The sequence below is a fragment of the Amblyraja radiata genome, chromosome 34 (assembly GCF_010909765.2).
Source record: "Amblyraja radiata isolate CabotCenter1 chromosome 34, sAmbRad1.1.pri, whole genome shotgun sequence".
In the NCBI taxonomy this organism is placed as follows: Eukaryota; Metazoa; Chordata; class Chondrichthyes; order Rajiformes; family Rajidae; genus Amblyraja; species Amblyraja radiata.
The window spans coordinates 26,623,590-26,645,402 of record NC_045989.1 but is presented as its reverse complement, the minus strand read 5'-3'; the positions used below and the strand labels follow the sequence as shown (position 1 = coordinate 26,645,402).

General features: G+C 43.5%; 1 protein-coding gene across 1 annotated transcript; it reads left to right on the top strand.

Annotated features, from left to right (window-relative positions):
* The first annotated feature begins 5,949 nt into the window (after nucleotides 1-5,949).
* On the top strand, nucleotides 5,950-17,288 carry selenos (selenoprotein S). Its single transcript, XM_033050694.1, has 6 exons — nucleotides 5,950-6,026; nucleotides 11,910-12,053; nucleotides 13,956-14,062; nucleotides 14,670-14,759; nucleotides 14,875-14,938; nucleotides 16,596-17,288. Exons 1-6 carry the CDS (start codon nucleotides 5,993-5,995, stop codon nucleotides 16,673-16,675), a joined length of 519 nt encoding a protein of 172 aa, XP_032906585.1. The 5' UTR covers nucleotides 5,950-5,992; the 3' UTR covers nucleotides 16,676-17,288.
* The last annotated feature ends 4,525 nt before the right edge of the window (nucleotides 17,289-21,813 follow it).

The following is a 21,813-nucleotide window of genomic DNA, read 5'->3' as shown; positions in this document are numbered from 1 at the left end:
AGAGTGTAATTGGCACCAAAGCTTAACCATGGAATAAAAGTCAAGGAAGCTGAGGGAGCTCGGCAAGTCAGAGTCAGTTTCTGCACAGAGAGAGAGAGAGAGAGAGAGAAATAAATTAGCAGGCTAATAGTCTTTTGTTAGGAAGGAGGAAGGTTGATGTGTTTTGTTCTGAAGGCATCGCTCTCTGATGTGCTATTTGAAAATCGCTGGAGTCGGGTTGTCAATGAATTGTGTAAACATAGAATGTGTGCATGTAACCTGAGTTTCAACAGAGGGCAGAGAAGGCCAGTGTATCTAACATCAGTGGTAGCGAGGTAACAAGGTGCCCTGTGGCGCATTGAGTCCAACCATTATTACATTGCTTCATTATCTGAGAAGTCTCGGCTGGAGTGGAACATTGTGCAATTATCAATGAACATTCCCATTTCTGAACCGAGTTCATTGATGAAGGACACGACCCAGAGGAACTCCTAACAAGAAGCCTGTGGCTGAGATGATTGACCTTCATCCATCACAACTGCTTTCCTTTGTGCTATGTATGATTCCATGGAGGGATTACCCCTTGATTCCTACTGACTCCAGTGTGCCCATTGCTGCTTGAAAAGCAGAGGTTAGAGCCTGGAGAAATGTTTGCAATCAGGCTCCGCGAAGCTTTTTGCAAGGTGTGGTATATTTGTGGTTTATGTCAATGATTTAGCTGTATGTAAAGAAGGTATCAACATTGACCACTCTCCATCTCCACTAGCACGTCCACCACTGTCATAATGCTGAGTGATGTTCTACCTAGAGTAGTACATCCAGATCCACACAGTCTTGAGAGTAAGAATGAGATTTCAAAAATATGTCAGTGCTGTTCATAGGCAGAGTGACAGCAAATAGAATTTTGGCTGCAGAAGTGCGAGGCGATGCATTTAGGAGGGACAAAGGGCAAGATAAATGTAGAAATAGAAGGTAGATAAAAGTGCTGGAGAAACTCAGCGGGTGCAGCAGCATCTATGGAGCGAAGGAAATAGGCAACGTTTCGGGCCGAAACCCCTCTTCAGACTTCAGACAGGTTTCGGCCCGAAACGTTGCCTATTTCCTTCGCATCATAGATGCTGCCGCACCCGCTGAGTTTCTCCAGCACTTTTGTCTACCTTCGATTTTTCAGCATCTGCAGTTCCTTAAAAACTAAATGTAGAAATAAATGAGAAATGTAGAAAATCACAGGTTTTAGAGAGTACGTCCACTGATCTTTGAAGGTAACAACAAATACAGTTAAGGCATATCATTTTGCAATTTTCTGCTGGAACAGAATTTAACGGCAAGGTCGGCTAAAACTAACACTGGTTTTGTTGCTGGAGTACAGTGTACATTACAGGAACACAGAGAAGAGGTAGAGAACTGGAAGAATGTTGGCAGGTGAGTTTTAGAACAGAACTAATACAGAACAGCCTGTTTCCATGCTGTATTTCTAAACTAAAGACATGATGGGCATGCATGATTCTGTGATTAGTTGTACAGGAGGATTGGACTTGGAAAGGAAACCGAATCTCAGTTGGGATAGAGTCAGGATGGAGTCACAAATATACTGCAACACCTGCTGTGAAAATCCAGGGGGATCAGACATGATCCAGCACAGTCTGTGGTGCGAAACGGGCAGCATAAACTGCCTCTGGCTGCTACAAATGCGAAAAGTGCATCCAGGTAGAGCTCCTGAAGGGCCGTGTTGGGGAACTGGAGAAGCAAGTGGATGACCTCCGGTTCGTCCGAGAAACGGAGTCGTTCCTTGACAAGTCCTACAGTACGATTGTTACACCTAAGGTACTGGAAGAGAGAAGGTGGGAGACAGTGAGAACGGGAGGGAAGCATGGAATGCCAACGTCCCCGGGGGTTGTACCTCTTGTGAACAGGTTCACCCACTTAGAAGCTGTCGGGACAGAAGAGGTGTTTACACTGGGCGGCGGACTGGCTTGTGATGCGAATAGGGCTGTTGAGCCAAAACCAAAAAGGCCTAAGGCAGGCAACGCCATTGTAGTAGGAGACTCCATTGTGAGAGGTACGGACAGGGGTTTCTGCGGCAACAGACGGGATGCGAGGATGGTGTGCTGCCTTCCTGGTGCCAGGATCCAGGATGTCACGGACAGAGTGCAGAAAATCCTCAAGGGCGAAGGTGAACATCCGGAAGTGGTAGTGCATGTCGGCACAAACGATGTCGGAAAGAAGGGGATGAATATTCTGCAGCGTGACTTTGGAGAGCTCGGAAAAATGCTGAAAAGCAGGACCTCCAGGGTTGTTATCTCCGGTTTGCTTCCAGTTCCTCGTGCTGGCGAGAGCAGGAACAGGGAGATACGGGACCTGAACGTGTGGCTGAGGAACTGGTGCACGGGGCAGGGATTTAGATTCTTAGATCACTGGGGTCTGTTTTGGGGTAAGGGGGAACTGTACAAAAGGGACGGATTGCATCTTAACAGGCGTGGGACCAGCATTCTGGCAGGCAGGTTTGCCACTGCTACACGGGTGGTTTTAAACTGAATAAGGGGGGTGGGGTGTCGAATGGGCTAGTGGAGGATGGAGTTAAGGGGAAAGGGTTTCTTAAATGTGTGAGCGTAGAGACAGAGGGGTGTAAAATGAGGGTAGAAGCAATAGGTAGCAAGGTGAAAAGTAAAAGAGGCAGGCCGGAAAATCCAGGGCAAAAATCAAAAAGGGCCACTTTTCAACAAAATTGTATAAGGGGTAAGAGTGTTGTAAAAACAAGCCTGAAGGCTTTGTGTCTCAATGCAAGGAGCATTCGTAATAAGGTGGATGAGTTGAATGTGCAGATAGCTATTAATGACTATGATATAGTTGGGATCACGGAGACATGGCCCCAGGGTGACCAAGGCTGGGAGCTGAACATCCAGGGATATTCAATATTCAGGAGGGATAGAGAGAAAGGAAAAGGAGGTGGGGTAGCGTTGCTGATTAGAGAGGAGATTAACGCAATGGAAAGGAAGGACATTAGTTTGCAGGATGTGGAATCGGTATGGGTAGAGCTGCGAAACACTAAGGGGCAGAAAACGCTGGTGGGTGTTGTGTACAGGCCACCTAACAGTAGTAGTGAAGTTGGAGATGGTATCAAACAGGAAATTAGAAATGCGTGCGACAAAGGCAAAACCGTTATAATGGGTGACTTCAATCTACATATAGATTGGGTGAATCAAATTGGCAGGGGTGCTGAGGAAGAGGATTTTTTGGAATGTATGCGGGATAGTTATCTAAATCAACATGTAGAGGAACCAACGAGAGAGCAGGCTATTTTAGACTGGGTATTGAGTAATGAGGAAGGGTTAGTTAGCAGTCTTGTTGTACGTGCCCCCTTGGGCAAGAGTGACCATAATATGGTTGAGTTCTTCATTAGGATGGAGAGTGACATTGTTAATTCAGAAACAATGGTTCTGAACTTAAAGAAAGGTAACTTTGAGGGTATGAGACATGAATTGGCCAAGATTGACTGGCAATTAATTCTAAAAGGGTTGACGGTGGATATGCAATGGAAGACATTTAAAGACTGCATGGATGAACTACAAAAATTGTTCATCCCAGTTTGGCAAAAGAATAAATCAGGGAAGGTAGTGCATCCGTGGATAACAAGGGAAATCAGGGATAGTATCAAAGCGAAGGATGATGCGTACAAATTAGCCAGAAAAAGCAGCATACCGGAGGACTGGGAGAAATTCAGAGACCAGCAGAGGAGGACAAAGGGCTTAATTAGGAAAGGAAAAATAGATTATGAAAGAAAACTGGCAGGGAACATAAAAACTGACTGCAAAAGTTTTTATAGATATGTGAAAAGAAAGAGATTAGTTAAAACAAATGTAGGTCCCTTGCAGTCAGAAACGGGTGAGTTGATCATGGGGAACAAGGATATGGCGGACCAATTGAATAACTACTTTGGTTCCGTCTTCACTAAGGAAGACATAAATAATCTGCCGGAAATAGCAGGGGACCGCGGGTCAAAGGAGTTGGAGGAATTGAGTGAAATCCAGGTTAGCCGGGAAGTGGTGTTGGGTAAATTAAATGGATTAAAGGCCGATAAATCCCCAGGGCCAGATAGGCTGCATCCCAGAGTACTTAAGGAAGTAGCTCCAGAAATAGTGGATGCATTAGTAATAATCTTTCAAAACTCTTTAGATTCTCGAGTAGTTCCTGAGGATTGGCGGGTAGCAAACGTAACCCCACTTTTTAAGAAGGGAGGGAGAGAGAAAACGGGGAATTACAGACCAGTTAGTTTAACATCGGTAGTGGGGAAACTGCTAGAGTCAGTTATTAAAGATGGGATAGCAGCACATTTGGAAAGTGGTGAAATCATTGGACAAAGTCAGCATGGATTTACAAAAGGTAAATCATGTCTGACGAATCTTATAGAATTTTTCGAGGATGTAACTAGTAACGTGGATAGGGGAGAACCAGTGGATGTGGTGTATCTGGACTTCCAGAAGGCTTTCGACAAGGTCCCACATAAGAGATTAGTTTACAAACTTAAAGCACACGGCATTGGGGGTTCAGTATTGATGTGGATAGAGAACTGGCTGGCAAACAGGAAGCAAAGAGTAGGAGTAAACGGGTCCTTTTCACAATGGCAGGCAGTGACTAGTGGGGTACCGCAAGGCTCAGTGCTGGGACCCCAGCTATTTACAATGTATATTAATGATCTGGATGAGGGAATTGAAGGCAATATCTCCAAGTTTGCGGATGACACGAAGCTGGGGGGCAGTGTTAGCTGTGAGGAGGATGCTAGGAGACTGCAAGGTGACTTGGATAGGCTGGGTGAGTGGGCAAATGTTTGGCAGATGCAGTATAATGTGGATAAATGTGAGGTTATCCATTTTGGTGGCAAAAACAGGAAAGCAGACTATTATCTAAATGGTGGCCGACTAGGAAAAGGGGAGATGCAGCGAGACCTGGGTGTCGTGGTACACCAGTCATTGAAAGTGGGCATGCAGGTGCAGCAGGCAGTGAAGAAAGCGAATGGTATGTTAGCTTTCATAGCAAAAGGATTTGAGTATAGGAGCAGGGAGGTTCTACTGCAGTTGTACAGGGTCTTGGTGAGACCACACCTGGAGTATTGCGTACAGTTTTGGTCTCCAAATCTGAGGAAGGACATTATTGCCATAGAGGGAGTGCAGAGAAGGTTCACCAGACTGATTCCTGGGATGTCAGGACTGTCTTATGAAGAAAGACTGGATAGACTTGGTTTATACTCTCTAGAATTTAGGAGATTGAGAGGGGATCTTATAGAAACTTACAAAATTCTTAAGGGGTTGGACAGGCTAGATGCAGGAAGATTGCTCCCGATGTTGGGGAAGTCCAGGACAAGGGGTCACAGCTTAAGGATAAGGGGGAAATCCTTTAAAACCGAGATGAGAAGAACTTTTTTCACACAGAGAGTGGTGAATCTCTGGAACTCCCTGCCACAGAGGGTAGTCGAGGCCAGTTCATTGGCTATATTTAAGAGGGAGTTAGATGTGGCCCTTGTGGCTAAGGGGATCAGAGGGTATGGAGAGAAGGCAGGTACGGGATACTGAGTTGGATGATCAGCCATGATCATATTGAATGGCGGTGCAGGCTCGAAGGGCCGAATGGCCTACTCCTGCACCTAATTTCTATGTTTCTATGTCTATGTAAACCTATGGCTGTACCGTCTGCTTCCTCAGGCCGATGGGGCTGTGAGTGCAGGCAGCCCTTATGCCCAGTAGCCAGAGCCAGATGTTCCATCAACAGGTACACAAAAAAGCTGGAGAAACTCAGCGGGTGCAGCAGCATCTATGGAGCGAAGGAAATAGGCAACGTTTCGGGCCGAAACCCCCATCAACAGCCTTTAGCTCCTGCTGTGGGCCCCACCGCACCGGCGCCGGCGGCGTTACCCTTTTAAACACGGATGCAGGTCCTGATTTGCCACGTCAGTCGCTGCTCTGATTGGTCGAGCGGTCCCGGATGTCACGTGATCAACGGTTCAGTCGGAAGTGAAACGATGGAGGAGCGCGAGGGGCCGGCGGTGACAGCAGGTGGTTCAGTGTGTGGTCTATAGTGTATATATAGTGTATATATAGTGTATATAGTGTATATATAGTGTATAGTGTGGGGTAGATAGTGTATATCTATAGTGTTACCAACCTTACCAACTGCATCACAGTATGTTGCGGCAACTGCTCTGTCTCCGACCGGAAAGCATTGCAGAGGGTGGTGAAAACTGCCCAACGCATCACCGGTTCCTCGCTCCCCTCCATTGAGTCTGTCCAAAGCAAGCGTTGTCTGCGGAGGGCGCTCAGCATCGCCAAGGACTGCTCTCACCCCAACCATGGACTGTTTACCCTCCTACCATCCGGGAGGCGCTACAGGTCTCTCCGTTGCCGGACCAGCAGGTCCAGGAACAGCTTCTTCCCGGCGGCTGTCACTCTACTCAACAACGTACCTCGGTGACTGCCAATCACCCCCCACCCCCCGGACACTTATTATCACATTATTATTATTTATTCAAATCAGTTGCTATGTCGCTCTTCCAGGGAGATGCTAAATGCATTTCGTTGTCTCTGTACTGTACACTGACAATGACAATTAAAATTGAATCTGAATCTGATATATAGTGTATATATAGTGTGTATATAGTGTATATATAGTGTATATATAGTGTATAGTGTGGGGTAGATAGTGTATATATAGTGTGTAGATAGTGTATATATAGTGTGTAGTGTGGGGTAGATAGTGTGTAGATAGTGTGTAGATAGTGTATATATAGTGTATATATAGTGTATAGATAGTGTATAGATAGTGTATATATAGTGTGTATATAGTGTATAGTGTATATATAGTGTGTAGTGTGGGGTAGATAGTGTATATATAGTGTGTATATAGTGTGTATATAGTGTGTATGTAGTGTGGGGTAGATAGTGTATATATAGTGTGTATATAGTGTATAGATAGTGTATATAGTGTGTATATAGTGTGTATGTAGTGTGGGGTAGATAGTGTGTATATAGTGTGTATATAGTGTATATATAGTGTATATATAGTGTAAATATAGTGTATGTGTAGTGTGCGGTAGATAGTGTATATATAGTGTGTATATAGTGTATATATAGTGTGTATATAGTGTGGGGTAGATAGTATATATAGTGTGTAGTGTGGGGTAGATAGTGTATATATATAGTGTAGACGTGTGGGGTAGATAGTGTGTATATAGTGTAGAGTGGTGTACAGTGTAGGGTAGATAGTGTAGACGTGTGGGGGAACAATGTGGGGTAGATAGTGGTATAGAGTGTGTGTGTGTGTGTGTATATATAGTGTCGACTGGTGCATAGTGGTGTAGAGTGTGGGGTACACTGGGGTTCAGTGTGGGGTCGATAGTGGTATAGAGTGTGTATAGTGTAGAGTGGTGTATAATGTGGGGTACACTGGTGTATAGTGTGGGTACAGTGTGGGGTGAGAGTGTGGGGTACGGTGTATATAGTGTAGACTGGTGTACAGCGTGGGGTAGAGAGTGGTGTATAGTGTAGACTGGTGTACAGTGTGGGGTAGAGAGTGGTGTAGTGTAGACTGGTGTACAGTGTGGGGTAGAGAGTGGTGTATAGTGTAGACTGGTGTACAGCGTGGGGTAGAGAGTGGTGTATAGTGTAGACTGGTGTACAGCGTGGGGTAGAGAGTGGTGTATAGTGTAGACTGGTGTACAGTGTGGGGTATAGCGTGGGGTACACTGGTGTACAGTGTGGGGTACACGTGTACGGGGGGGTACGCTGGTGTACAGTGGGGGAGGCCGAGGGGCCGGCGGTAATGGCAGGTGGTGGAGGGGGTACAGTTTGGGGGATGGGGAGACTGGTAGAGTAGGGAAAGAGGGGAGAGAGAGATAGGGGGAGACGGAGTGGTGGCAGGTGCGTGGGTGGGAGAGAGAGAGAGAGGGTGAGTGCGGGGAGAGCTGGGCTCCAGTCTGAGAGGGGGAGGGGGTGGTGGAGAGGAGAGGAGAGATTGGGGAGGGAGGAGGAGATTGGTGCCGGAGGGGGAGTTGCAGTGAGAAATTTTGAGCTAAAACCATTTTCTTTGAATTTCCCCCTTACCTCGTTTCATTTGCATTCTTATCCTTTTACTCTGTGAACCAAAAATCTAAATTGCCTTAGAATGTTTAACTATGAACCAATATAGACTATTTGGCTTCCTTCTGTATCATAGCTTGAAGGAATAAAGCAGGTGCAGGGATGCAATTAACAAGGAAATCAGGACAGCAAAAAAGCTGCATCAAAAATAATTACTAGTAAAATCAAGGTAAATCTGAAGGTGCTTAATGTACAGATTTGAACAAAAACAGAAAATATTTCTAAAAATTCAGCAGTTCTGGCAGCATCTGTGAGAAGAGAAACCATCAACATTTTGGGTCTGGACTGGAAAGGGAAAATACACACTGATTTTCAGTAGGAGGGGAGGTCAGGGAGAGATGGGTAGAACAAATGTGATACAATGAGTGAAAATGGCTTACTAGTAGTAATTACTACCACATTAGGTTTCATGGTCTGTGTAATGAGTTGTTAATGTGAGTCTTGCCTGCCCGGCTACACCTGCTGAGTTTGTGCACAATTTGTATATCTTCAGCATCTGCAGTTTTGGAAACATAGAAAATAGGTGCAGGAGTAGGCCATTCGGCCCTTTGAGCCAGCACCACCATTCATTGTGATCATGGCTGATCATCCAGAATCAGTAGATTCTGCTTTCTCTCCATATCCTTTGATTCTGTTTCCCTAAGAGCAATATCCAACTCTCTTGAATACATCCAGTGAATTGGCCTCCACTGCCTTCTGTGGCAGAGAATTCCACCGATTCACAACTCTGGGTGAAAAGGTCTTTCCTCATCTCAGTCCTAAACCCTTATTTGTAAACTATGACCCCTGGATCTGGACTCCTCCAACATCGGGAACATTTTTCCTGCATCTAACCTGTATAATCCCTTAATAATTTTACATATTTCTATAATATCCCTTCTCATCCTTCAAAATTCCAGTGAATATAAGCCTATTCAATCCATTCTTTTATCATAATTTATTTCATTCTTTCGATCAATTTCCCTCCTGGGATAAATAAAGTTCTATCATATCGTATATCCCTGTCCCGTCATCCCGGGAATTAATCTAGTGAACCTAAACTGCACTCCCTCAATAGCAGGAATGTCCTTCTTCAAATTAGGAGACCAAAAACTGCACACAATACTCCAGGTGTGGTCTCACCAGGACCCTGTACAACTGCAGTAGGACCTTTTTGTTCCTATATTCAAATCCCCTCTGAATTGAAGGCCAACATGCCATTAGCTTTCTTTACTGCCTGCTGACCCTGCATGCTTACTTTCAGTGACTGATGTACAAGGACACCCAGGTCTCGTTGTACTTCCCCTTTTCCTAATCTGACACCATAGACTTTTGTCTACCATTCAGATAATAATCTGCATTCTTGCTCTTGCCAGCAAAGTAGATAACCTCACATTTATTCACATTGTTATACTGCATCTGCCCAGTCATCCAACTTATCCAAGTCACCCTGCAGCCTCATAGTATCCTCCTTGCAGCTCACGCTGCCACCAAGCTTTGTGTCATTCACAAATGGAGATGTTACATTTAATTCCTTCGTCTAGATCGATAATATATTGTAAATAACTGGGGTCCCAGCTTTAAGTTTCGCGGCACCCTACTGGTCACTGCCGGCCATTCTGAAACGGACCCGTTAATTCCTATAGTTTTGAACAAATGTGTTTCATCTTTTAATGGGAGAAATATTATACATATGGAAAAGGTGACACTACTGGAAATGCTAAATAAGGATAATTTAAAAGGATTGTCAACTTTACAGAGTGGCTCAGGTGTATTTTAAATGCTTAAGTGAACCACAGGAGGAAATTGTACCAGATTTGTGGTATTTTCAAGGCGCAGATAGGTTGGTGTCAGCCAACTGGAAACTGCTGGTGTGCCGTAGTTTGAAAAGGGAGAAAGCACCAGGCTGAGGAACCTTGGGCCGGTCAACCTGTTGGTCACTGAGGGTGAAGATAATTGTTGGAGAGTTCGAGGGAATTGAGAAATAATTATTTTACTCAACTGCCTGTGAAGTTGATGGAAGCACGGCATTTAAGTATTAATAAGCAAACTGCTAGATAAATTCAGTATTCAAAAAGGAACTGCAGATGCTGGAATATCGAAGGTACACAAAATTGCTGGGGAAACTCAGCGGGTGCAGCAGCATCTATGGAGCGAAGGAAATAGGCGACGTTAGATAAATTCAGTAGGTTGAGCAGCATCCGCAGGGGGAAAGAAATTTGCTGTGCCTCCAGAAGTTTTCTTTTTTTGCTCCAGATTCAAGCATCTGCAGTCTCTTGTGTCCACTTTGAAGCAGTTCCTGGATAAGTACCTTTAAGTTGCTTCATCGGTAGCACTGGTTAACTAAATGGGATTAAGCTATATCCTGTGTTTGGCTAGCCCAGGTTTGAAGGGCCGAATAGGGTTGCGTTGTCCCGTAAGGTCCTGAGTCCCTGCAGTCCCATTTCCCTTGGCCCTGTTTACATTATCCATGCTCCTCATGAATTTGTACAATTCCACTAGGTCACACCTGAGCCTTCAATACTCCTCAGACAAAAGTCCCAGCCTATCCCTGTAACACAACCCCTTAATCATTAAAATATTTAAAAAAGATCCAGCATTGACTCCTTGGAGGTGCCAACATCTGAGAAATAGCCATTTTACACCACACTCCATCTGACTTTCCTAACCGTGCTGTGATAGATCCTGTAATTCCATGGGGCTAACGGGCCTTCTGAAAATTTATGTGGTCAACACCTTACACAATTCTTTAAGCTTCCTTTGTTATCTCACCAAAAAACATTCAGTCAGGTCAGTTAAACACGATTGTTCATTATTATATCGGGGTCCTCTTTATCAAATGAACCTTTACCAAGTGCCTATTAATATTTTCTCTGATAATTGTCATTAAAAGCTGTCCCACAACTGAGAAACTGATTGGCCTGTAGTTGTCTCATAAATCTGTAGACGTTTTCTGAACACTCCATTCTGACCTAACTAGACAAGCAGGGCAGAATACTTTCCACAGATGGAAATCTCTGTACGCAGTAAGAGACTGAACCTATTTTCATTCCATACCCATGGGGTCACCTGGTGAAGTTTGGGCAGGGACATCATCAGTCAGAGTATTGAGTATAGAAGTTGGAAAGGTCATGTTGCAATTGTATAAGACGTTGGTGAGAACGCATTTAGAATATTGTGCTCAGTTCTGGGCACCGTTATAGAAAGATATTGTCAAGCTGGAAAGGGTTCAGAGAAAGTTTACAAGGATGTTGCCAGGACTAGAGGGTGTGAGCTATAGGGAGAGGTTGAGTAGGCTGGGTCTCTATTCCTTGGAGCGCAAGTCGATGAGGGGTGATCTTATAGAGGTGTATAAAATCATGAGATGAATTGATCGGATAGATGCACAGAATCTCTTGCCCAGAGTAGGGGAATAGAGGGCTTAGGTTCAAGGCGAAGAAGAAAAGATTTAATAAGAATCTGAGGGGTAACTTTTTCACACAAAGGGTGGTGGGTGTATGGAACAAGCTGCCAGAGAAGGTAGTTGAGGCTGGGACTATCCCAACATTTAAGAAACAGTTAGAAAGGTACATGGATAGGACGGGTTCAGAGGGATACGGGCCAGGCACAGGCAAGTGGGACTAGTGTAGCTGGGACATTTTGGCCGGTGTGTGCAAGTTGAGCCGAAGGGCCAGTTTCCACACGGTATCACTCTATGACTCCATAACTCCAATTTGTTCCCCAGCTACTCTTTGTATCAGGCCAACCTACCTGAGGTGTTTTAGCTGTCTAGACGATATTCATGTGTGGGTAAAATGTCAGCATTTGTTTCTGTTTCCCTTTCAGTGACACAGTTGCTCCACATCCTTTCGGAATATGGCTGGTACATCTTCTTCAGCTGCGTGGCTTGCTACTTTGTCCTTCAGAGAATTGGTTCCATAATGCGATTGAAGAGCCGCCAGCAGCCACAGGCCACGGAGGCTGAACTTGGTACAGAATTTTACAATATTTTACTTTAACGGGCACTTTTTAACTTTTATCCAGATTCTAAACTGAATTAATACATTTGTAATCTACAAGTTAGAATTGAATTTCAAAATGCAAGGAATCTTCGGCTGGAGTAACTCAGCGGGTCAGGCAGCATCTGTGGAGAACATGGATAGGTGACGTTTCAGAGTGCTGGAGTAACTCAGCGGGTCAGGCAGCATCTGTGGAGAACATGGATAGGTGACGTTTCACGGAGTGCTGGAGTAACTCAGAGAGTCAGGCAGCATCTGTGGAGAACATGGATAGGTGACGTTTCACAGAGTGCTGGAGTAACTCAGCGGGTCAGGCAGCATCTGTGGAGAACATGGATAGATGACGTGAGCAGGAATGGGTGGTCGGGGGTCCGGACCTTCTTCAGACAGGAAAAAAATAGTTTGTAGACGGCTCCCAACCTGAAACGCCACCAACCTTTTTCTTCTGAGATGCTGACTGACTCGTTGAGTTACTCCAGCACTGTGTCCATCTTCTGTATAAACCAGCACCTGCAGTTAATTTTTACACAAATCTTGGGCTGGATTGGCTTGTGATTGACTAAAGTTTATTTCATGCTCTGGATTTGAATCTGTTTATTAGGGGCTACAGACCTTGTATTGGAAGCTCGAAGTAGACATTGATGTGATGGTCAGAATGGCTTCTTGTACCGTATATTTTTTATCATTCTGCAAACTTCTATTTGCTTTGTCATTGATTAGACAGGTTGATTGGTAGGGTGCAAAGTCGTTTTATGAGGATGTTTCTGGGACTGGAGGGTTTGCATTATGATAATCCATCTTCGGCAGCTTAGGAAGTTCAGAGTAAGGCCTCATCTGATGCTCTGCTTCTATACAGCCATTATTGAAAGCATCCTCACTTCATCTATCACAGTTTGGTTCGGCAGCCTCGACTCACTCTCCCGGAAGAAACTACAACGCATTATAAACAGAGCTTCCAAAATTATTGGCTTACCCCTTCCATCACTTGAATCACTCTACCATAAACGGACACTTCACAAAGCCCGCAAGATCATCACTGACCCCACTCACCCTGCACACTATGCCTTTCAGCTACTGCCCTCTGGGAGGCGTTACAGGTCAATTGCCTCCAAAACAACCCGTTTCAAAAACAGTTTCATTCCTACCGCAATTAACTTTTTAAACTCCGTACGGTGAGGAAATACGAATAAGCATGGCCCTTATGTATTATGAAATGTGTCTGTTTGTATGTATATCTACGTTACGAGTTGAATGTTTGATGAAATGTTGGAACCTGTATCGAGCTGTACTGAGAACAAATTCCACCAGCCTGGCTGTGTGGTCATTAAAAAATACAATACAATACAATACAATACAATAACTGATCCACACAAAAGGACACACAGTGCTGGAGTAACTCAGCTGGTCAGGCAGCATCTACGGGGAACATGGATAGATCCCGCTTCAGACTGATCCCTACAAGCTGGGTTCATGACAGCCATTTGAGAAGGTTGAGCATATTTTTAGAATTTATTATTTCTACTATATTTTCTCATCATATTTTAAGAGTTTTTGGAATAATTTTACATTTGAACTTTGATGCCATTGGACTTCAATTGTGATTTGATGGTGGTTTGTTAGTTTCACATTGTGGACAACCCACCTTCTAGATGTAACAGAAAACTCAGTAAATCATTGTCTTTGGACAGAAATGTAGTCTTCTCTCTGGTCAATTTATTAAGTTTGTCTTAGTTCTGCATTCATAAGAATTATTTGATCTATATTTCATAATATCGGATATGAACTATTCCTATGCCTATTCCTAAAGGTAAAATCTATTTTGCTTAAGGTTGGAGCTTCTTTAAATGTATTAATGTATTCTCCTTGTGTCCAGAACCATCATTAATTGTGAGGCGGCAGGAAGCAATGGATGCTGCTCGCCATCGCATGCAGCAAGAACTGGATTCCCAAGCAGCGAAATACAAAGAGAAACAGAAAGAAGTAAGGGCGCATCAAATCATTTGGTCCTGATGGTAAAATGAAAGCCCGTGCAAACAGATCTGAACATCAGTACATGCAGCACGGCCTGAAAATGCACGCATTATGTGTTCCACAGGTGTGGGAATTGTAAGCCAGGGGAAAACAAGGATTTAAAAATTGTGATTTTAAATATACTTTGTCAAAGGCTGGGAATAGATTCGGAAGGCATTTAGTCAAGCATGTATAAAAGGAATAATATGAAGGGCTGTGAGTTTAGTCGGAAGTCAATGGAGGCGTGTTGGACTGGACAACTTCTGTACAATGTATCATCCCAGAAATTTAGCAAACTGCAGGGAGAACTGAGAATGGGATTTGTTTAGTGGATTGCTGAGATGTTAGGAACATGGAAGATGTAATTTAATTTGGATGATTCTGATGTAGATTTTTTGAAGAAGAAAACTAAGATTAAGAGCTAACAAGTAAACTAACAATGGTAAATGAACAAGTGGATGTGTGCAGCATTGGGCTAATTTGTTACTGTAAGACTGAATAAGACTCATTGGTTCAAGCTGTGCAGATTCGGCTCTGGGGCGGTGACTATTTGACCTTGTTGTTTTCTTTAATGCAGATTGAAAAAGAGAAAAGAAGGGAGAAAATCCAAGCCTGGGAAAATTTGCAAGAAGGAAAGAGCTCCCGGAAGAAACCAATCACGGATCCTGTAACATGATCTTGTTATGTTTAGTTATTTACAATTGAGATGTCGTTAATGTATAATGTTCATGTTTTTGAGACGAATAGGGCTAATTAGTTGTTTTATCATTGTTTGATATCAGGAGCCAGAATCCAACACACCAAGAGCAACAAAACCCAAATCTGACAAGAAGCCCTTGAGAGGAGGTGAGTGCTCCTAATCACCAAGTACTCACTGGTGTGGAGTCAAGTGTTCAGGGGAACAGCAACCATGTTTACATGGACATTGAATACTTTAACCCTGCATTTTATTCTCTGTTTCGAACAAATATTGCCAGGATATCCGCCTTAAGTTGTGGCAGAGTTGATTAATAGCTCCAGTGTATTAGTAGCATTATCACTTCAACGGGCCTTAGTTCATCTGTGACCTGAATTGATAACCTGGTCACCTTGATTATGGTATGACTGATTGAAGCACAATTTATCTGCCTCCTGCAGTAGTTTAACAGGTACTAGCAACATCATAGTGCATTTAGTAGAACTGCTAAATACTAAGTTTCTCAGATGCACAAAGAATGCAAAGACTCTTTTGCCCAGACTAGGGAATCAAGATCAGGGGGCATATGTTTAAGGGGAGAGAGGAAAGATTTAATAGGAAACTGACTGGCACCGTTTTCACATAGGGAGGTGGGTATTAGGAACAAGCTAGAGGAGATAATTGAGGCAGGTACTATATCAACATTTAAAATACATTTGAATGTACATGGATAGGGAAGGCTTCAAGGGATATGGGCCAAACATGACCAGATGGGCCTAGTGTAGCGGAGGCATCTTGGTCGGCGTGGTAAAGATGGGCAGAAGGGCCCTTTTCTGTGCTGTATGACTAACTTTAATCCAAGAAGCCTTGTATTTTAATTCTCTATACATTTCTGCAGTTAAAATACCAGTTATTTATTTTGTTAATCTTTAATCCCTGTTGTACTTTGGAAAGCCAAATCAGTTGATCCTCAGAAGCTTACCTGTGGGGTCACTCATCTTTACCTCCCCTCCCTCCCAACTTCCATGTGTGATGCCTTTCACTAATTATGGAAGTTAGTGCAGGTTGCAAGCCTTGGGATTCAATTTATCTTCTTTACAAAAGCAATTCTCCCTGCGGTCCAAAGTTTGGTCTAGTGTTTAATTGCCTGTAACACAATACATATAAATAATATATAATGGACAAATTCAATCAATTAATAAAGAAAATGTCCAAGTCCTTTGTGCAACCAAAGATAGTCCATTGGTTAGAGTTGAAGAGCCTGATGGTTGTTGGGAAGAAACTATTGTTTAACCTGATGGTCACGGTTTTCGACTCCCATGCCTTCCCGATGTTGGAGTGAAATGAGAGCATTGCTTGGGTGGTGTAGGTCCTTTTGCGGTTGCACCTCCTGTGGATAACATGGTCTGTTCTCCTGCTGTGGATGCATCAGATAATGTACACTCTGTTCACCACCTTGTGGTCACCCTGCTGCTCGCAATAATACTTCCATATATATTGACCTTGGGGGAGTACAGATTCACTAGCTGAGGGCGATTTGGATGGCAGTGATGTTTCCCTGTATTGTACCTGTCTTCATATGTAATCTCAGAACTCCAGTAAAGAGACCCACACGCACAAACAGACATCTGTGGTGTAAGACTTAGTTTTTTTTATTCTTTCACTGAATGTGTCACTGCCAATGGTGGCACATTGATCATTTCTAAATATCTGGCACTCATCCACTTAGGTACCCAATGTACTACCATACCCCATGTCACAAAGTGTGATTTTCTGACTGCTCCATGTTCTTTGAAATGTCACAGTATTTTGCTGTTGGTCTTTCAGGTTTTAATCCCCTGACGGGTGACGGCAGTGGTTCGAGTTTGTGGAGACCAGGTCACAGAGGGCCTTCTTCTGGAGCGTGAGGTTAGAGCGCGGTCAGTGGCGTTACCAGAGCCACTGGCCATCTTTGGACACTGTCTACCCTGCTCCCTAGCTTGTCAATTTCAATCATTTTATTTGTTACAGCTAGTTATTTTCTGTTAGACCTAAATTTTATCATTCACTTTTTAATGTAAAGAGCAGTGTTTACTCAAGTGAAACGTTATATGAATTGACAGCTATGAATGATGTTATCCCTGTAAATGGCATTGCCAGTGAGGATCTCTGAAAATGGGCGTGGGTAGTGGGGTCATTAAAACATCTTATTAAATCTTTGGTTTTGATACCAACATAAATACATTAATTTTGTTTTAGCTGATGATTAAAACCATTAACTATGTTTGAGATTCCAAATGTTTAATTAGTAGTTATGTTAAGTATATTTTCTACACTGGTTATGGATACCTGAGAAAAAACTTGATTTGTGTGCGTATATCTGCATGTGTTTGTTTTTTAATTGTCCTATCTACCTGTGCATGTCTTTATGCTTATGTAAAAATGAAGTTTGTGCAGATACATGTATTTTTGTAGACAATCCATTTTTTTGTAGATAAGAGAGCTATTTATAGATGTGTGAATATCATTCCATGAACACTTGCACATGTTTCTGCAGTTTTGTGTGGATTTCTGTAGTCTAGTGTGCACATTTCTTTCAATCCATGTGGATATTTCTATAGAATTGTTTCTGTGCAATGATCTGTGCATGTGTGCTTTCGTTAAAAAGTATCTAGAATAAGCGAGTTCGGTATTCCGACTGCGCATGCCCGGGTCAAAGGTCACTATGCATAAACATTGCTGGAAAGCAGTGGAGCTGTGTACATATACACCTTCATTTCTTCCTTTTTTTCCAGGTTTGATTCTTCTAGGTAGAATCTGCTTTCAAACTACGAATTTGTTGTATTTATTGTTCCTTTGTTAAAAACTAAGATTATTTTGTCGTTTTTATTGCTTTATGCTTTGGTGAGTGAGCGAGATCGTGCTCGTCCATGGTCGGGGTCGGGCCTGGAGCTCTGGCGCTGTGGGCGCTGTTGAGTTGCTGCTGGGCAGTTCCAGTCCCCTCCCGAGTGTCTCGTCACTGTCCGGGGGTGGCCAGAGGTGTCGGGCCGGGCATGCAGCCGGCGAGGCAGAGGCAGCCAAATTGCTGCAGCGCTTTGTGTGTTTCCCTATTGAAGGCTGGTGCTCATAGAAAATAGGTGCAGGAGTAGGCCATTCGGCCCTTCGGGCCTGTACCGCCATTCAATATGATCATGGATGATCATCCAACTCAGTATCCTGTACCTTCCTTCTCTCCATACCCCCTGATCCCTTTAGCCACAAGAGCCACATCTAATTCCCTCTTAAATATAGCCAATGAACTGGCCTCAACTACCTTCTGTGGCAGAGAATTCCACAGATTCACCACTCTGTGTAAAAAAAGATTTTCTCATCTCGGTCCTAAAAGATTTCCCCCTTATCCTTAAACTGTGACCCCTTGTTCTGGACTTCCCCAACATCGGGAATAATCTTCCGGCATCAAGCCTGTCCAACCCCTTAAGAATTTTGTAAGTTTCTATAAGATCCCCCCCTCAATCTTCGCCAGCGCGGGGGGGGGCGGGGGTGTGGTTGGCCACTGGTGGTCCCTGGCCCCTCGGCGAGCGGGTTCCTCGGGAGTTGGGTTGGGCTGGAGTTGGCGCTTCTTCTCCGCGCTGGCTGTGGGCCTGGAGCCGCTGGGACAGGACACCCTGCGGCGGCTCGACAGCACCTGCGGCGCCGAGGACCCGGGTTCGATCCTGGCTGCGGATGAGGCGCAGGTCTGTGAGCGATCTCCCCTGTCTCTCACTCGCATCTTCCCCCTCTCTCTTGCTGTTACCCCGCTCTCCCGCTACCCTTTTGTTTGGGGGGGGGGGGGGTGAGGAGTTGACCATTTATGGGAGTCTCTCTGGAATCGAGAATTTAATTGCTCATTTGTATTCGTATTAGCAGAATAGTTTGACTCAGAAACTATCATCGTTATGTTCCAGTCTGGAATACATTCACTTTCCTATAATGTGACCACACGGCACCCCTGTTCCTCAGATTAAAGATATTTTCACACATAAATTATGAATAAAGATGAGAATTTATATACAGTTTCTTCAGCCAGCTAGTTCGCTTTTGTTTATGGTGAAAGACCTTTGACAAATCCCATGAATCCTTGCGGTTTTTAGAATACCAAACTCGCTTATTGCTTACCTTTTTGGACATGGGGATGTTGTTCTTTAGTTTTAGTGTTTCTGTGAGCATGTAACTCTAGATTTGAAGGAAACTTGACATGTTTGTGGACACATGTATGATCAGAGTAGATAGGGGGATGATAGATGGCTCTGATTTGCTGGGCAGTAGAGCCTGTTCCTGTGTTGTACCTCTTTATTATTCAGTTTGAGTATCATTCTGCATATTTGTGTATCCAATTCTGTCAGTCTTTGTGGGTGCGTTTCTATAGATTCTATGATGGGCCCAAGGGAGACTGTTTGTACATTTGTGTGTAAGTTTCTGTTTCTTTTAATCCTTGTGTATACATATTTCTGCAAATCTTTGTGTGTGGTGAAGGTTTGACATGGACATTTGAGTAGTTGTGATTCTGTAGATGTCTATTGTTCGCTTTAGTGGGTAAGTACTTGTGAAGAATTGTCTGGATATTTCTGTATTTCTCTACTTTTGTGTGCAGGTGCGATTCTGAATGTAATCTTCAGTGGTTCTCTATGTGTGTCTGCAGATTTGTGCAAACAGTTTAATATGTGAGGAGTTATAAAGATCAGAGCATGCCAGTTTTGTAGATTTGTGTGTATTTTTGGAGAGAGCTGTCCAGTTTCCACAAATCTGTCAGTTAGCTTTCACAAATTGGAGTTTCAGTACTCTTGAGTGTATTCGTAGATTCTGTACATCCTTAGATTGATGAATGTTTACCTTTCTGCAGATCCATATCAATATCTCTATCTACCTGAACATTTCTGTAAACTGTGACATGGTGTTTCGTTAAATCTATAACTTTTGTGAATTTATTGCATGCTTAGGTAGAAATTTGTACATGGCTTTTTATTCCTGTAAACTCGAGTGTGTGTGTGTGTGTGTGTGCGTGTGCATATTTATATGTACATATGCATGCACCGGTAAAGACTCCACCCATGGGTGTCTTTGAATATTCATGAAATACATGCGTATATTTGTGTTAATCTTTGTGCATGCATGATTCTGAAGATCCAAGAATGTGTTTGAATTTGCCACTAGTAATTTCGGTATGTATTTCTGTACATTATTGAGTGTGTTTCTGTGGCAATGAAGGTTTCTGTTTGATTTGTGTGCTTGTAAGAATGTGTGAATCCATGCGTATATTTACACGTTGACCTGGGTGCGTTTCTACAATAAAACGGTATCATGCTGGAACACTCAGTAGGCCAGACAGCGTGAGTGGGGACGGGCTGAAATAGTGTATGTACTCAGTGGACAGGCTGAAATAGTGTATGTACTCAGTGGACAGGCTGAAATAGTGTATGTACTCAGTGGGACAGGCTGTAAAGCTGCAGCGAGTAAGAAATTAATTCTTCCGGATCACATCCTGTGCATTTGACAAGTAAACACTCTTGAACTTTAGATCCATGTTCAATGGTATGTGCAGAAATACCGTGAAATGCTTGAACCAAGAATCCTTCTTCAGACCAAGTGGTCTGAAGAAGGGTTTCGGCCCGAAACGTCGCCTATTTCCTTCGCTCCATAGATGCTGCTGCACCCGCTGAGTTTCCCCAGCAATTTTGTGTACCTACCGTGAAATGCTTGTTCTGCATGCTGTCCAGCAAGTGATATCATACAACAGCACCACAGAACCTCGCCTAGAACGGCATGAAGAGAGTCGCCATCTTGCACCTTCCAAGTTTCTGAAAGGTATGATCTTTGCCCGGCTGCTCTCGGGCTTCCTGCAGCCACCTCCACCAACACCACAACCTCTGACTGCCACCACCAGCAACTACCCCTCCACTACCCTATGCTGAGGTTGCCTTGTCCCACCTCCCGAGCCCACCACGGAACAACAGTGTTTTCTGAGGGTGTGGAATGTAAGTTTGCAGACCGTCCCCTTCACCTTCCACTGCCTGCATCACAATGCAGCCCGGACAGAGTAACTCAGCGGCTCATGTAGCTTCTGGAGGGAAGGATAGACAGCATTTTGAGTTGGGATCCTTCTTCAGATGTGTGTGTGTGGATTAGTATGTGTTGGAATCTGCAGATCTGAGTTCATATCTTAGTTATGTTTCTTTCTGTATCTGTGCACCAGACTGTAACCACCCACATTCACCCTCCAACAGATTGGTGGTTTTCAGAATGACATTATGTTTTGAAAGGATAAACTGAGAGTTTGTTGTTTCTTTCATTTTGTTGTAAAAATAGAGGCTGAAGATGATCGAAGAAGAATATAGTGGTAAATTGGTGATGATATGTTCACATTGAAAAAGATAAGGTCACAGAATGCTTTATCGTAGTGGCCCACAGGGAGTGTTTGCTGCAGAAATCATGATAAATTGGATAAATATTTGAAGAGAGGTATCGGATTCGAAGATTAATTTGGGTTTACACTAAAGAACTAGCATAGGCTCAATTGGTAAATGATTTCATGGTTTGTGAACATATGACTGGTCACATAGGGACACATGTGAATAAATAATTGAATATGGTTTAAAATGTTCAGTACGCACTGTTTAAATACACTGTTGATGGATTCTTGGTTGCTACATTAACTGGAGTACTTGAAGATGCTACACTAACTAGCAAAATCAAAACACAACAGATTCTCTGAAAAGAGTGAGTTATGTTTCAAGTCAAAGACCCTTCATTAGAACTTGGAAAGAGGAAAATAAACAAGTTGGTTTTAATTGCTGTAAAGGCAAAATAAAGGGGTAAATGGAAAGGACAAAGGGACTATGTGGAGGAGTGAGACCAGGATTGTTATGAGTATGTTAGCTTTCCACAGATACTTGCCTAACTTGCTGAGTGTTCCCAGGATTTCCTGTTTTTGTATCCGATTTCTAGTATCTGTAGTATATATTTTTGCGTTCATTTTGATATGTTTGCAGAATATTGCCATACAGGGTAACTTGTAACTACACCAACCAAC

Bases quoted from the DNA above. Each gene is read 5' to 3' on its own strand.
- selenos (XM_033050694.1), top strand. From the start codon at position 5,993: ATGGAGGAGCGCGAGGGGCCGGCGGTGACAGCAG. The intron at 6,027-11,909 runs GTGGTTCAGTGT...TTTCCCTTTCAG, and splicing joins GGGGCCGGCGGTGACAGCAG to TGACACAGTTGCTCCACATC. The intron at 14,063-14,669 runs GTAAGGGCGCAT...TCTTTAATGCAG, and splicing joins ACAAAGAGAAACAGAAAGAA to ATTGAAAAAGAGAAAAGAAG.